The sequence below is a fragment of the Callorhinchus milii genome, unplaced genomic scaffold, assembly GCF_018977255.1.
Source record: "Callorhinchus milii isolate IMCB2004 unplaced genomic scaffold, IMCB_Cmil_1.0 Scaffold2, whole genome shotgun sequence".
NCBI lineage: Eukaryota > Metazoa > Chordata > Chondrichthyes > Chimaeriformes > Callorhinchidae > Callorhinchus > Callorhinchus milii.
In genome coordinates, this window is record NW_024704743.1 from 87,540,124 (window position 1) to 87,555,635 (window position 15,512).

The 15,512-nt window shown below is 39.2% G+C and overlaps 1 protein-coding gene across 4 annotated transcripts in view; it reads left to right on the plus strand.

Moving 5' to 3' along the window:
- LOC103184595 (RNA-binding protein 12) overlaps positions 1-8,448 on the plus strand; it is a 10,261-nt gene extending 1,813 nt beyond the window's left edge. For 2 of the 4 annotated variants that reach the window (XR_006084875.1, XR_006084874.1), the window contains exon 2: positions 860-1,347. Coding sequence is in view for 2 of the 4 variants with exons in the window: in XM_007902696.2 (XP_007900887.1) it covers positions 5,612-7,801 (2,190 nt within the window). In the remaining 2 variants the exon portion in view is untranslated. Of the gene's footprint in view, positions 1-859; positions 1,348-1,469; positions 1,492-2,418; positions 2,488-5,583 lie in introns of those variants that run through there. The other 2 variants (XM_007902695.1, XM_007902696.2) reach the window with 2 other exon arrangements.
- Positions 8,449-15,512: the final 7,064 nt, after the last annotated feature.

Genomic DNA, 15,512 nt, shown 5'->3' on the forward strand with positions numbered 1-15,512 from the left:
GGTGTGGGGGGGTTGTGTGTGTGGGGGTGTGTGGGGGTGTGGGGGGGTTGGTGGGGTGTGGGGTGTGTGAGGGGTGTGGGGGGGGTGGGTGGTGGGGGGGTGTGTGGGGTGTGGGGGGGGGTTGGTGAGGGTGTGTGGGGGGTGTGGGGGGTTGGTGGGGTGTGTGAGGGGTGTGGTGAGGGGTGTGGGGGGGGGTTGGTGGGGTGGTGGGGTGTGTGAGGGGTGTGTGGGGGGGTTGTGGGGGGGGGAGGGGGGGTTTGGTGAGAGCTGCCGTTGTCTCTTTTCAAATCAGAGCAACGAGGAGGCACGAGGCTGTGGCGGTTACACTGGACCCTAACCCCCGTGTGTAACAACATCCTCTGTCATGTAATATCTCCCCCCCTCCCCCCCCCCCCCCCCCGTGTATAATATTATTATTTATATTATCTTCTCTGTGTGTAATTTAACATTCCCCCCACCCTGTGTGTAACACCCCCCCTGCCGCTCCCTGTGTGTAATAACACCACACCCTCCCATCCCTTGGTGTGTGTGTGTGTGTGTTATAGTTATACCCTCCCGTGTCTGGAATAGTAGCACTGGTCCATTTTATATCCCCTGTCGGTGTGATAACATCACCTCCTCCCACCACCTTCGTGTTTGTAGTATTCCCCCTATACGTGTGTATAATAATAATCTCCCAGGAATGTAATAATGTCCCCACTGCCCCTGTGTATGTAATAACATCTCCACTGCCCCAATGTAATCACGACATTGTTTATTATTAACGTGTTTGTTTAATTGTAGTTACAGTACTATGTTTCTCATAAAGGATGAAGCTAAGTTTTGCTTTTTTAATTTTGCTGTTTCTGCTTTGCTCCAGTCTGGAAGTTTATTGGCACGTGCACTTGAAGTAGGTTTTATTTTGTCTCCACTTTGTTCACCAAATCACAGAAGCGTTGAGAGGAATAGCCCTGAGTATTATTTTTGAACTGAAACAAAGATAAATTCTATCAAAAGATAGATAAATCCTATAAAAAAGAGAAATCGTACAAGAAGAGAAATGGATCTTGTGAGTGAACTTGAATATTGCTGGTATTTGAACTGAATATTGTCTTCATTTAGCTGTTTAGAACTGGCGCTGGTGTTACTGGATTGATGACAAGACAGTTTTCACTTCCATCTGCTCCAGAATGACCACTGGTTATCAAAAATGTTGTTTATCTTTGTGTGTGGAGATAATTGGAATAAACACCCTGAAGTTTGCTGCATTTCCAGTCAAATATGTGTGTGCTGGATTTTGAAAAGGACACCTTATTAGGACCTGACGAATATTGAAACAACTGTTTATTGTGTCCCTACCAACCTGCCCGCCCCCTCCGTTCAGCGAGCTCTGGTCTGCTCCATGTCTCCCGCCCTACCATCGGTGGCCGGGCTTTCAGCCTCTCTGCCCCCACACTCTGGAACTCCATCCCACGGTCCCTTCGCTTCACTTCCTCCCTCGCCTCCTTCAAGGTCAGTCTCAAGACCCTTCTCTTCAATCGTGCCTGTGTTCACCCTCCCACCTCTCTGCCTTCCCTCACCCCTACCCCACCCCTCCCCCATGCTCGGGCCCCGACACCTGACTTCAGCGCTTTAGTACGTCCTCCTGATGTGAAAGGCGCTCTATAAATGTAATTTTGTTCTTGTTGTTTGAATATAACTATGACTGGGTGAATTTGAAGGACTTAATTTTAAATTCGTATTTTGAATTCTGCACATGGAGTATGATTGGAAAAGGATGACTTATTAGGACTTTTGTAAACGAATCCATGGGTTAACAAGTTTCGGAAGAGAAATTGTGCAGTTGGATTGGAAATATTTGTCAGTAAATTTTAAGGCTCAACAAGAGAAGATCTTTGACTTTTTAATTCCTTCCCCTGGGGATTGTGCTGCAACCACTAAAGAAGCACTGTTTGCAAATGCAGTTATATTGGAAATACCATGGACTCCAATTTAACAAGACAATGCCTTACACGGATGGGACAATTTTAGTTCATGCTGTGTTCTCCATAAAGGAAAATAACGTGCAATCAATTGAGCAGGATGCATCTTTTAGAGCTGGGATGCAACGACAATGATGAGAAGATTCGAATGAAACATTTTGCTGATGATGTATTCAATGAATCCAAAATGTTCAGTATATATTTTGAATAGAGCTGCTTTTTGTTGCACGGTGTTTATGTTGAATATCACAAAATCAAGAGCTTTCTTATCTGTAAAGTAGATTTCAAATAGGTTGAAGAGTGTAGAGTGTTGAAATCTAGTTTAAAATTTGCATTTGCAAAGTATAGGGATTTGAAATTTGGATGAGTGCAAACTTTTTCATCATTCAGATTAGAATCTTGTTTAGTTTTATTCTATTATTACTGGTATTGACCTTGTCCAATTATTTTTTTGCAGTCTGTAAAGTTGGTTTTAACACGCTTATCAGGTGTTCACTGCTTCTTAAAGAAAATGCCCTATTGACAGGTAAGTGATTCTATGCAGGTGTTAGACAAGTAAAAATCCCCTTTAACGTATCAAGCGTCAATTTTGTCATGTACACACAATTATTCCTTTATTGGCATTATTATTCAGTTTGAGTAACCGGTGATCGATACCTATTAGAAACAAAAAATAATTGCAGCAATCGAGACACTCACAGTTTTTTTTATTTTGCTGTGCAAGGATAGGAACTCATCGTTCAAACTGCAGAGAACTTGGATTTCCTGTGTTGCACCCACTCTTTCCCCTCCATGGGATTTTGCTTAATAACGGAGCAAAAACTCTTTCAGAATACATTTGGATAATTCCTGGTGTATATAAGATATCATATACATCAGGTATCTTATATCAACTCAGCAGTTTTCTCTAGAATATGTTGCAGCCTTGTGAGCAGGTATAGAATTTAATTTACAGACTTGCAGTTATTTCGTTTCTAATTCCTTCAGCGTTGAATATCAAAACATTTATGCAGTTTTACATTGGCAAATCTGATTGACCTAACAATCTTTCATCTATTAAATACTATTTAGTATGATCAGATGTTGTACCGAAAATTACTCTGTAAGGTAGCTCATTTGACCCATGAAGCCAATGCTTGTGAATAGCACATACTTATTTACTGTACATCCTGGATTAATTTTCTTCCCAGTGAGAGCAGCAAAATTGGACAAAATGATAGAGGCATACAAATTAAGAATGGTAAAATATGTGCAGATTGTTTCATTTTTGGTCATGTTTATTCAAACTCCCTGTAGATTAGGAATTTGGTAATTTGCTAATCAGTTATGGGCAGCCTGCAATGAGCCTTCTCGTTGGGATTTCTTTTATAAACTAATAGTTCGGGATATAAAAATGAAACGGCCATTTGGCCCATTGTAATTCATCCCTTTATTATATTAACTTGTCTTTCATGGCACCTAATTTTTTTGAATAACGCCAATATTGCTGTTTCTAACCTTCCTTGGTAAATTACACCAAGGTAATTGTACGTATTTAGCCTATGTAAGAGAACGTATATGAATCTCAGTCAAATATTGAAATAAGTTTTGTTTTTCACACTGTTTTAGTAAAATTCAGATCTTGGCCCAGCCACCACCTGAGTTTGTATGATTATTAATTTAGCAACAATGTTAATTATCCATGGCTGCATAAACTATTTTGAATTAGAAGTATTTGCAAACGCACAGAAGCTTTCAAAATTTAGCTTTTTTTTCACTTATTGAATATAATTTAAGGTGATAGCCCAAAATCAATAGAAATGATAAACAGAAGTAAGAATATGGAATTATTCTATTAATTTATTTAAAGATGTTGTCACCGATTGAATGTTTAGAATATATAGAAATGAGATACAGAAATGCACTATTCTCTGTCGCATAGGAAAATCGGAATGCATAGTACTGGAAAAGACCATTGAGATTCAAATGACCCAAAGTAGAAAAAATAAAGAAATTGGTGTTGATACAAAATCCAATGAGCATTTTATAGATTACTTGTAATTATCATCTGCCTGGAAAGATAAACATTTATTTTTCATCTTAATACATTCTACAGAAGATTGTTGAGAATTGTACATAAGTGGAATTTTCAGATGTAAATGCGGAAGAGAACTTGGAATGGATAAGATACTAGTTTGAGATTGTTTCTGTAAAGATGGAGTAGCATTTTGGCCAGTATGAGAGTGATGTTGATCAGTAAGATCAAGTCTTGGGTAAACCTTAACTTTCTACAACTCAGTTTTAAATAATCTGAAGCTGCTCTTCTTGCGTACTCACCTCAGTAGCTGACAATATAGATTTCCCCAGGCACTCGCTCCAAATCAAGGTGTCTGTGAGGAATCTCGTTGTTTTATTCAGCTCCTTAAACCTTTCACGTGAGCCTGACCAAGTCCACCTTCTTCCATCTCTGCAACTCCATTACTACCTCACCCCCAACATAGCCAACCGCTTTGTCACATCCAGACTTGACTTCTCCAATACTTTTCCTGCTCTCCTTCCCAAGCTCCATTGTCCACAAGCTCTGTGCCTTGCAGAAATCTGAAGCCAGCATCCTGTCCTGCAAACACATCCTTGCCTGACTCCAACAGCTCCCCATTCTCCAGCGGATCAACTTTAAGATCCTCATCCTTATCTTGAAATGTTTTCACAGAATTGCCCCACCATATCTCTGTGATCTCCTGAGAATATACTCTTGGCTTTCCCAACTTCTCTGCCAACTCTGACCTGGTTTGTTGGCGGGTGAACTTTCAGCCACTTTGCTTCAGTCCTGTAGAACTCTCTTCCAACATTCTGCTGCCTCGACTCCTCTCGCTCGGATTTCAAAACCTCTCTAACAATCTATCTTTCTTTGACTCGTCATTCAGCCCCCGCCCCCCCCCCCCCAATCTCAGGCACTCGCTCTATCTTTGTAAAGGTTTTTGAGATGTTTTACCTATGTGAAGGGCAATATGTCAGTGCAAAATGTTGTTGGATGGGCTGTAATGCAAAGCAAGGAAACTTAATCAAATACATTCTCCATGAGAACTTTTTAGTTAATTGATAAAGGAAGATCCTAGTTTGTTTATTACTCATTTCAGTAGGATGACTGAATAGTTCTTTGAAGAAGGAAGAAAAATGTTGGTAGTGAATGCATTTGGCTTGACAATTATTTTGATATACATATTAGTGTGAAAATGCAACATTATTCCCATGTTTGCAATTTGATTGCATTCCATAAGGATGAATTGCATACCATTGAGATATTGGTGCAGAATTAGAAAAAACATTCTTGAATCAATTTTGTTTAAATTTTTAAATAGGTGGGAAATTGTATCATTCTCTGTGGAATATTCATGTTGATATCAGCAGAATGGTCAAAGCATTAAACACTGTTTGGAGGTGTTCAATGAGTTTGAGGTTGATGGTTATATTTTTGAAGTTTTAAGTGATGACTATATTTTTAAAAGTCTGTATAAAAAAATAAGAATCGGCTTTATTAAAATGAGCATTTTTTGACCTGTTGATATTGCATTTGGAAGTTAAATGAAGTATCCAGCACTTTGAAATAATTTGACGTCATCCTGTGTGCCTTTCTTGCCTGCAGGTGACTTTTGCTATTGATAGAGCTCAGCATGGCTGTGGTCATCCGCTTGCAGGGGCTCCCAGTTTCTGCAGGGACCTTGGATATTCGTCACTTCTTCTCTAGATTAACCGTTCCTGATGGAGGGGTACACATTATTGGTGGTGAAGTTGGAGAGGCATTCATTGTATTTGCCACAGATGAAGATGCACGACTTGCTTTGATGAGGTCTGGGGAAACTCTTAAAGGGAACAGAACAAAACTAACATTAAGTAGCAGGAGTGAAATGCAGAATACAATTGAAATGAGTCGTAAGCGATACACACATTCTAGTGAAGAAATGCGCAGTGCTAGAAGGTCAGGATCCAGCAGTTCTGGTACAGATCGGTTAAGTAGCATGCCTCCTGCCTTAGCTGCAAATTTAGTTGCAGCAATGCAACATGGAATGAATAGGGTGGGGTTTAATTCCAGTAATGTTGGAGGTTCCTGCATAAACTACAGTTCTCGAATGGATCCTATGATGAGTGGTAATATGTCTGCAATGTCCTCTTTATCTTCCTCACATAATGTTCCAGTTTCCTCCATGACCACATACTCTGAAATGTCTTCTAGATCAATGAATAATAGCTTGAATAAATTTAATGGCTCTGGGTCAATGGGTCCCTCTACCAATTCCATTCATGGTCAGACAGGTGAACAAGGACCCGATGACATTTATTTGCGTTTATATGGCATGCCATATTCAGCAAAAGAATTGCAAATAAGAGAATTTTTCCACAATCTGCAAGTTGAAGGAATTCGGCAAATGAAGGACTATCGAGGTCGGAAAACTGGAGAAGCTTATGTCCGATTTGCAACTTCTTGGGATGCATCTGAAGGACTAAAATGTCACAGAAAATACATGGGGCAGAGATTTGTGGAAGTTTATCCAGCTACAGAAGAGCAATGGAATTGTGCACGAGTTAGCCTGGATGTGGAGGATAGAAATTCAGATGTGATTCGAGGAAATCGAGGCTATTCCCCTCATGAACTAAAGTATTCTCATACTCTATCAAGATCACCTCGGAGATGCAGATCACGAACTCGTTCCCCTCATGATGCAGAATATTGCGTACAGCTGAAAAATATTCCTTATGGTGCTGAAAAGAAAGATGTGCGTCATTTCTTTCATGAGCTGGATATATCAGAAGACCAAATTTATCTTGTACATGATTCCTATGGTAAAAGTACAAAAGAAGGTTTTGTTGTGTTTAAAAACTCCTCTGACTACCGTAGAGCTCTAAAATATCACAAAGAATGCATTGGGAACCGTGCGATTTATGTTTACCCCATTGCCAGAAGAGCTATGGTAGATTTGATAGATACTGTTAAGAGGCAAAAATCAAGAGAAAGACCAGTTTGTAAATTGGAAGATAAAAGGTACGAGCCAAAACAAGAGCCTCATTGCTTTTCAAGATTATATATATACCTTCGCAACCTTCCATTTGATATCTCGAAGTCTGAGATCTGTAAATTCTTTGAGGGATTTTTTGTAGCTGATGATTGGATCTCCATAATTGTTGACAGTAAAGGTATTGGACTAGGGGAAGCTTTGGTCAAGTTCAAGTATGAGGATGATGCACTAAGGGCTGCGCGTTTGCAGGGCAAAAAAATTGCTGGAAGAGAAGCTTTCCTAAAGCTTATTACTTCAGAACAAGTACTTGACCTTGGTGTCGGTTGTGCACCTGAAAGATCAAAAGGTCAAAAAGATTATTATTTTGGTTGTGGTGGTAGTGATGGTGATCATTCATTGCCTTTTGATGTCCATGAATTAGCTGAATCTCCCTTTGAAATTTATGGTGGTTTGGGTTCAGGAACATCCATGCAAAGATCAAGGTGTGGCCAAGAAGAAGGATATTATAGAGAGTTTGAGACTGGAAACAGCAACTTTGGAGGCTCCACTGGATGCCGGTATGGATCTGGATTTGATTCAGGGTACCAAGGTAATATGGGAATGTCCAGTGGGATAGCTGCTGTTAAGGCTTTCAACCTGCCTTTCAAAATCTCAGTCAATGAAATTTTGGATTTCTTCTATGGTTATCGTGTTATTCCAGATGCAGTCACTATACGGTTCAATGACAATGGATTGCCAGCAGGTGATGCTGTAATTGCATTTGAAACTGTTGATGAAGCAATGGCTGCTGTTCAAGACCTGAATGAGAAACCAATTGGAAAAAGGAAAGTCAAACTGAGCATGCTATAAGTTCAGTGGAACATGTGTTTGTTATTAACAAATGCATTTTAGGTTGGGTGAACTGGAAGGCAATTTCTATATGGCACTGATTTTCCTAAACTGCATAAATAATAGTGAGTTGTTGACATTTGCAAAATTTTAGGCAAATGTGATTCCTGTTGAGACTGTTTTTTAAATTTTTGCCAGAAAATTGTTGGGTTAACAAGTTCACTGCTTATGGAAGTGTATTGTGCTTTGTCTTGAGGATTACCTGATACGGTTTACAAGATCATTATCCAATCTCTTTGGTTGCCTAAATATACCCATTTTATTACAAAGGTATACTAATTAAATCAAAACCTTGTCTGGATCTAGATGGCTTTGAGGAGTTAAACTTGCGGATGTTTCAAATCCTGATGTAGTGTTTATTTTTCCACTGGAAAGAGAAAACCTAGTGGATTTGTTAAACTCCTGACAGGATATCCTGTATACATACAGTATAAATTTTTTTCCACACAGTTATAAATTGTTATTCACCTACCCAAGTCTGTTCAAAGGAGATGCAAATCCTGAGGTAGTAGTAGTATGTTGACCAAATTTACTCTAAACTCGATTATGCCAACGCCCTGCATGTCAGCCTTCCCAACTCTTCCCTCCATAAGCTGAGATCATCCAGAACTCTGAAACTCGTGTCCTCTCCTGCACCAAGCTCTGTGACTCCATCACACCCACCCTCGCCCGGCTTCACTGGCTCCCCATCTTTCAGAGGATCGAGTTCAAAATTCTCGTCCTCACCTTCAAGGCCCTCCGTGGACTTGCTTCTCCGACTTGCTAACCCCTTATCAACCTGTCCGCTCCCCCTGCTCAGCAGGCTCTGGCCTGCTCCATGTCCCCCTGCTGGCCCGCCCCATCACCATCATTGGTGGGGCCTTCAGCCTCTCTGCCCGACCCTCTGGAACTACATCCCACATTCCATTTGCCTCACTCCCTCCCTTGCCTCCTTCAAGGCACGCCTCTTCGACCATGCCTTTGGCCACCTGCCTACCCTCTGTGCCCTCCACCCTCCCTGATCCCAACCCCCACGCTCGGGTCCTAATCCCTGACTGTTCAGCGCCTTGGGATGTCCTCCTGACATGAAAGGTGCTTTACAAATGTAATTTTGTATTGTAAACTTGGTGGTGTGTGAAAAATGATCTTTATTTCATTGGAGCCAATTTTTTATTTTCAGTCAATGCATTGCCAGAAAAAACAAAGGTGTTAGACTCGATACAATTCAATATTATTTTGTAAAACATACATTATCCTTGTTGTATTTAAAATAACTACTTGTGCTGAGATCTTTCTTTATGTGTTTTGCGAAACATGATTTGCGAAGTCAAAGTGTACTGAAGATCCATATTTTGATTCTCATCCTGTGAAGTCTTTATTAAAAGATGTTCTGTTTTACTCTGCCCTATTTTTGTTTTTCAGTTCTAGTGCTCAATAAATGGACCAAAGTAAGATACTGTTTTATGTAAAGTTACAGTGCCATTAATTACCCCAACTGATGTGGGATAGTATTGATGATTTTACCATACAAGCAAATCTTCTATGGCCTTGGAAATAATTTGTTCAATTGTCTTGTGCGCCAGGACAAAAATTTAAAGGCCTCTGTTTGCCTCAGGTTTAATTCACAAACACGCCTCCATTTTCTTCGTTTCCAATGTTAGATTCTGAAATAATCCAAGCATTTAAACAATCTTTAAAACAAATGCTTTCAAGCCTCCTGATTAGTAATTTTGTGAGCATTAACAACTAGAATGTCAGGAGACATTTAAGTAAATGCGCAGCAAAGCATTTACTTAGGTGTAACTCGGTAAATAAAAATCCCAGCTACATACATTATCATCAACTTTCTAGTGATATTGATATGTGATACTATGAGGTTTAATTATGCTCTCAGTGTAGATTGTATCCTCGAGAAGGTGTCAACCTTTTTATTAGTTGTCCTATGAATACATTACTTACCCAGAAACTAAGAATCAGAGGATTTGTGATGTACTATAAATCACTTTTTAAAAATTCATGACCATCTACGAATCTACATAAGGTAAGTTGATATTTTCAGAGTTCTTTCCTAGTATAGAAAATCGGTTACAAATTATACAGCATGAATGTTTGGTGGTTTGTTTATTGTAATAAGAGACAGTATAACCCTTGACATTCTATCTTTTCTTAAAACAAGGTGAGTAATGGCAGGAAGAACACTCTTAACATCAAAAACACCTGTGTTGACATGCATTTTTTGTTTTTGACGACCTTGCAATTTGAGAGGAATTATTTTAAAGGAGCAGGGAACTCACAGTTTGCAAATGTATCTCGACCTATCAAGTCTTACTTGTTCAGCATTAAAAAAATTTTGGGGGTTTAAATTGTGATTTTTATCTTGATGTATCTCACTTTGAAAAATAAATAGTGCAGTGGGTTTATCATCTGTCTTACTGTTTTACAATCATGGATTTAAATCTTAATGTTTCCTGTTTTATACAGAATTTCACTTGTATAGTAGATAAGCTAAATCTAATTTGTGATTTTGAAGACTGCTCTCCCAACCCCTCAATCGCCTAGGAATACAAATGGCAATTGGTGTCTGTAGTACAGTTTTAGATTTAATTTCTCCATCTGGTTAATTACTTACTTCCCAAGTATCTAATATCTCCTAGTCATTTCTTTATTCTAGTCTTCTAGGATAGTACATTCCATATTCTCAAAACATTTTATTATTTAAACTTTGACTGCGTAATAACTGAATACTGTAAGCCAAATGAGATCTAACAAGGCTTCTCTATATAACTACAACATCACTTTGTTGCCTTTGTATTCCAGACCCTTGGATTAAAAGACCGTTTCCTATAATAATAATAATCCTATTAGATGTTTTGATTGATTTCTAGCTAAAAGAATTATGTACTTGGATCCCTAGATGGCTCTGTTCATCTCTCCTTGCAGCCCCTGCAGTCTGGTTTTCGCTCAGCCCACAGCACAGAGACAGCACTTGCCAAAGTCACAAACGATGTCCTCTCTATCTGTGACCAGGGCTCCCTCTGCCTTCTTGTCTCAGATCTCTATGCCGTGTTCGACACAGTCGACCACGCTATCCTCCTCCACCGCCTCCTCCCTCATCCACCTTAGTGGGACCACATACGCATGGTTTGAGTTCTGCTTCACCAATTGTCTCCATTTCATCTTGGCAAATGGTTTTCCCTCCCGCCCTGTCACCTGCGGGGTACCCCAGGGCTCCATCCTTGGCCCTCTAATTTTCCTTATCTATATGCTCACTCGGGGCGATGTCATCTGCAGACACAGGGTAAACTTCCACATGTATGCGGATGACACACAAATCTACTTTGTATCCTCCAGTACCAACTTGAGGTCTGCCAATTGTCTATCAGCTTGTCTGGCAGACATTAGGGTCTAGATGAGTGCAAACTTCCTGCAGCTGAATGTGGACAAGACGGAAGTCATACTCCTTGGCTCACGTCAACTTCTTTACTCCTGAATACCTCAAACTCCCTGGGCTCTCCCTCAGACTCACCAAACCAGTATGCAATTTAGGCATCCGTTTCGATCCCCAGCTGCTCTTCCAAACCCATATCCGGTCTAGGACCGAATTCTTCCACCTCCGCCACATTGCCCGCCTCTGACCGTACCTTACCCCAAATGCAGCTGAAACCCTTGTGCATGCGTTTGTCACTTTCTGCCTGGATTACTAAAATGCACTCCTCGCCGGTCTCCCCAGCTCCACTATTCAAAAGTTCCGGCTCATTCAGAACTCTGCCTCCCACATACTGACCCGGACCAAACTCCGTACCCACATCTCACCAGTTCTGGTCAGGCTCCACTGGCTCCCCATCACCGAGCAGATCGACTTCAAGATCCTCACACTCATGTTCAAATCCATTCACTCTCGGTACCTCCCTACCCCTCCTACCTCCTCATTTCCCACTCCACCACCCGATGACTCCGCCTTGCCCTGTCTCCCCTTTTCAAGTCCTGCCTGAAAACCTTTTTGACTGCACTTATGGACACCTTTCGCCCCCACTCTGCTCGGAGTCAAGCTCCACAATTGTTAAAGCGCTCTGAGACGCTACCCTGCGTGGAGGGCGCTATATAAGTGCAAGTTGTTGTATCCCTCCCCAGGGGTTCCACAATGGAGCACATTCCCATCTGCAAATCTACCTTCCAAAGTGTCCTAACTCCCATTTTGCTATGTTGAACTCCAGCTGTTATATTTTTTCACATGTTTATATCGATTTGAAATTTTCTGTGTTTTTTAACCCAATAAAATTGTAATCTATTGTAAATTACCAAAGAGTCTTTTCAGATTAATTCTATTTTGATTGAATAATATCAGGCATTCCTATAGAAGAAAAATAATGCATTGGGCTGTCTAGCTGCACCAATTGAATCTTGAATTGTCAATGTTTAAAATTCATATTCAGAACATTTTTAGGTAGTAGATTGTAATAATTTTGGTTTGAAACCTACTAATGTGTGACAACTATATTATTTCCAATCAAAAGGCTACACATGATCATGTGTGCTATCCATCGTTTTAAGGTGATGCTTACAATTTAAAGTAACAAATTATTGCCAAAGTCATCATTGTAAAACATTGGATGTCAGCTAGATTTGTATATCTTGTAGGATTTTATTCAGCCTTGGTAGTTATATTTAGTCTATTGTTATATAGACTGAATACAATTTTTAAATCTTTAAAACGTAGTGAACAATAACCACACATGTTTTCCAGTAACTGAGCTTCTCAGACAGTTGTAAATATGATTGGTTAGGTGTTCACTCTTAGTGGTATTCATTCCTTAATCGTTGAGTTTCTAATATTAAAGACTGTGTTAAGTGTGGTAATTTACTGCTGTATTTTAGTTTGGAATAAAAGGTTTAGTGATGGACACACTCACCTCGTTCCCAAATTATCTAACTGGTCTCCAAGTCAGCTACAATCTAATTTATATAAACTAGCTTTTCACTAAGATCTACACCATTGACATACAAATGGTACGAAAAGTGCAAGTGGAATAAAACGATCAAAATGGTTGCTATTTATAATAATAATCCAGATATTTGGTATAACACCTTATCACGCTACGAGATGTTTCAAAGTGCTTCATAAAAAATACTCCATAGTGAATTGACTGGATATTTTGTGGACTTTATTTTATATTAAATAAATATGAATTATCTAAAAATGCTTCATTTACATCATGTATTCAGGTTACTTCAAGAACAAGAAAATGATTTTTTTAAAAATACTGAATCTCACCTGTTATTAAATTTGCATGAATTTATAGTCTGCATTTGATGCATTTCCTCACTTTGTGTTTCAAGGAGCTTCAGAAGATTTACTGTTAAGTGTTTTACACTTTAAAAACTGTTTTAGTGGGCAACCACATTAGCCAATTTGCACACAGCAATGTTCTACAGACAGCCATGGAGTGAATTACCAATTTGGGGAAACTTTCGAAGGACACTTTTTCGAATACTGCTATGGGATCATTAACAACTACCTGAACAGACAGATGGGATGTCAATTTAATGTCTCACCTAAAACATGGCAACTCTAAAATGCTTTTGTCAAGTCAAAAATAAATTTTATATGTATATATTTTTTTATATATGCCCCTCCCCATAAGTATAGTGATACAGTACTTTTGTGGTCTGGCATATAAATGTCTCTTGAATGTCTGCTACAAATATTTATTTGTGTATCATTGCAAACTGATTTGCTGTTGCTGACTGTGCTTCATATCTCAGAATTAAGCAGAAAAGAGAGAAGTTGGTTTTAAGCTTGAGCCTGTGGATCACTGGTTCCTTGTATTTTTTTATTTTGCTGGAACAATAAATCTTTGGACAAACAAGAATCTGAAAGTAAGCCTTCATTCAACATGTGTATTACCATTTATGTTTCAGTTATACCATTGAGCACAGCTCTTACAGTTTTACATTCCATATTTATGTTTAATATCGTTCATCTTTTATTCCATCTATAAGCTTGTCTAGTGTTTTCATTATACACCATTTGCGTTGCCTTCAAGCAGTGGTCGTATTGGATTTGCAGGTATTTACTTTTAGTAATCTTTAGCATTTTAGAAATTTATGAACCTGTCTAACTACTAAGAATTTGAGTTTATACAGTGAAATGTTTGCTTTGACACGTCTTCAGAATATTAGTTGGTTACACACTAGAACCACAGAAATCTACAACACAGGAGGCCAATCAGCCCATTATGTCTGTACTGACACTTAAAAGAACAATCCTTTCAGCCCCACATTGGTAATTTTGTAAAACAATTTGAGATTGAAAAATATAGGATTGTTTTGCAAGACATTCTTTTGCAACTCCCTTGATTTCTGTATAGTTGGATTATGCTTTATTCTACCTTCCCCCTCTCCCCCTCACCCACCTGCATTACAGTAATTTACCTTTTTACATATTACCTTTTTCTGTAAATAAATTCTGGTGTTTGTTTTTGTCTTGCCTTTCCCAGCACCTGTCTGAAGTGTTTCACCATTTATGCAGGTCAGATGGATTGTTTCTCAGTATATTTGAATAAACAGTAACACTTAGATCGTAAACATACCACCAGTGTTAAATTGGAACTTGATGAGCATGAATTGGATAGATTTTAGCTAGAAGCCTGACTAATGCTACATTTATGCTGCCACTGAATTGTCTTGGTTATAAATTGAGGTCTGAATCATGCAGAGGTCCCACATCACTTAGATTTGTTGACGCATTACTGTTGCTTACATCACTATAAATAACAACAAATTACATTTGTGTAGTGCCTTTCACATTGGGAGGAAGTCCTCCCTGGCACTGGACAGTTGGGGTTTTGGACGTGGTTGATTTGAGTTGCACTGGACTTAGACCTGTGATCCAGCTGAAGCTCGTGTCATCCGGTGAGATCTTTCAAAAAAAACCTTTTCAAATTTAAATTCAGTCAAGCAATAGGCTCTTAATTTAAAAACAGTATTTGTGTATGAAATTGCTTCACTCCAGGAAGTTTTTTAAAAAAAGCTTTTGGCCTTTTAATTAATTAATTAATTAATGACAAATCTAACTATAACATCACAGATCAAATGTTCACCTCATATTATGCTATTACACTAGTTATAGCGAATTACTAATTATAATGCTTTTCTTTTGGTAGTTGACTGGAATCACATCTTCCATTGGGTTCTCTGGTCTATGAACAATCTGATATTGAAATCCCCCATGATTACTACATTTTGATAGTGTTTGGGGTCTTTTATCTACTTAAACAGCTATCCTCCTTTACCAGTTATTTTTTAAGCCTGTTTAATACTGCCATTGAATTATCTTGGTTAGAAGGTGAATTGTATGGAAGCCTTACTCCAGACACCATCAGTATCTCAAGTCCATGCTGTTGAATGGATTTCAATCCCCTGGGGGGGGGGAGACATAAGTGAGGTTACTCTGGAGCTAAAGTGACTCCATGGTGACCTACATGCCAATGGAATGTCAGAATAGTCAGCCACTCTGAGGGCTGACACCAGCCAACCTCATTCATTGATAAGTATTGGAGGGTTAAAACAGTCACGGGCGAGGGATTCTTCCTACTTAGCTCTTGGTACCTCTACAAGCCAAAGCTCCAGCAGGTAGGGTGGCACTAGCTGGACAAGCAGCCGCAAATTTAAAATAGTAAATGTGCAATGCATA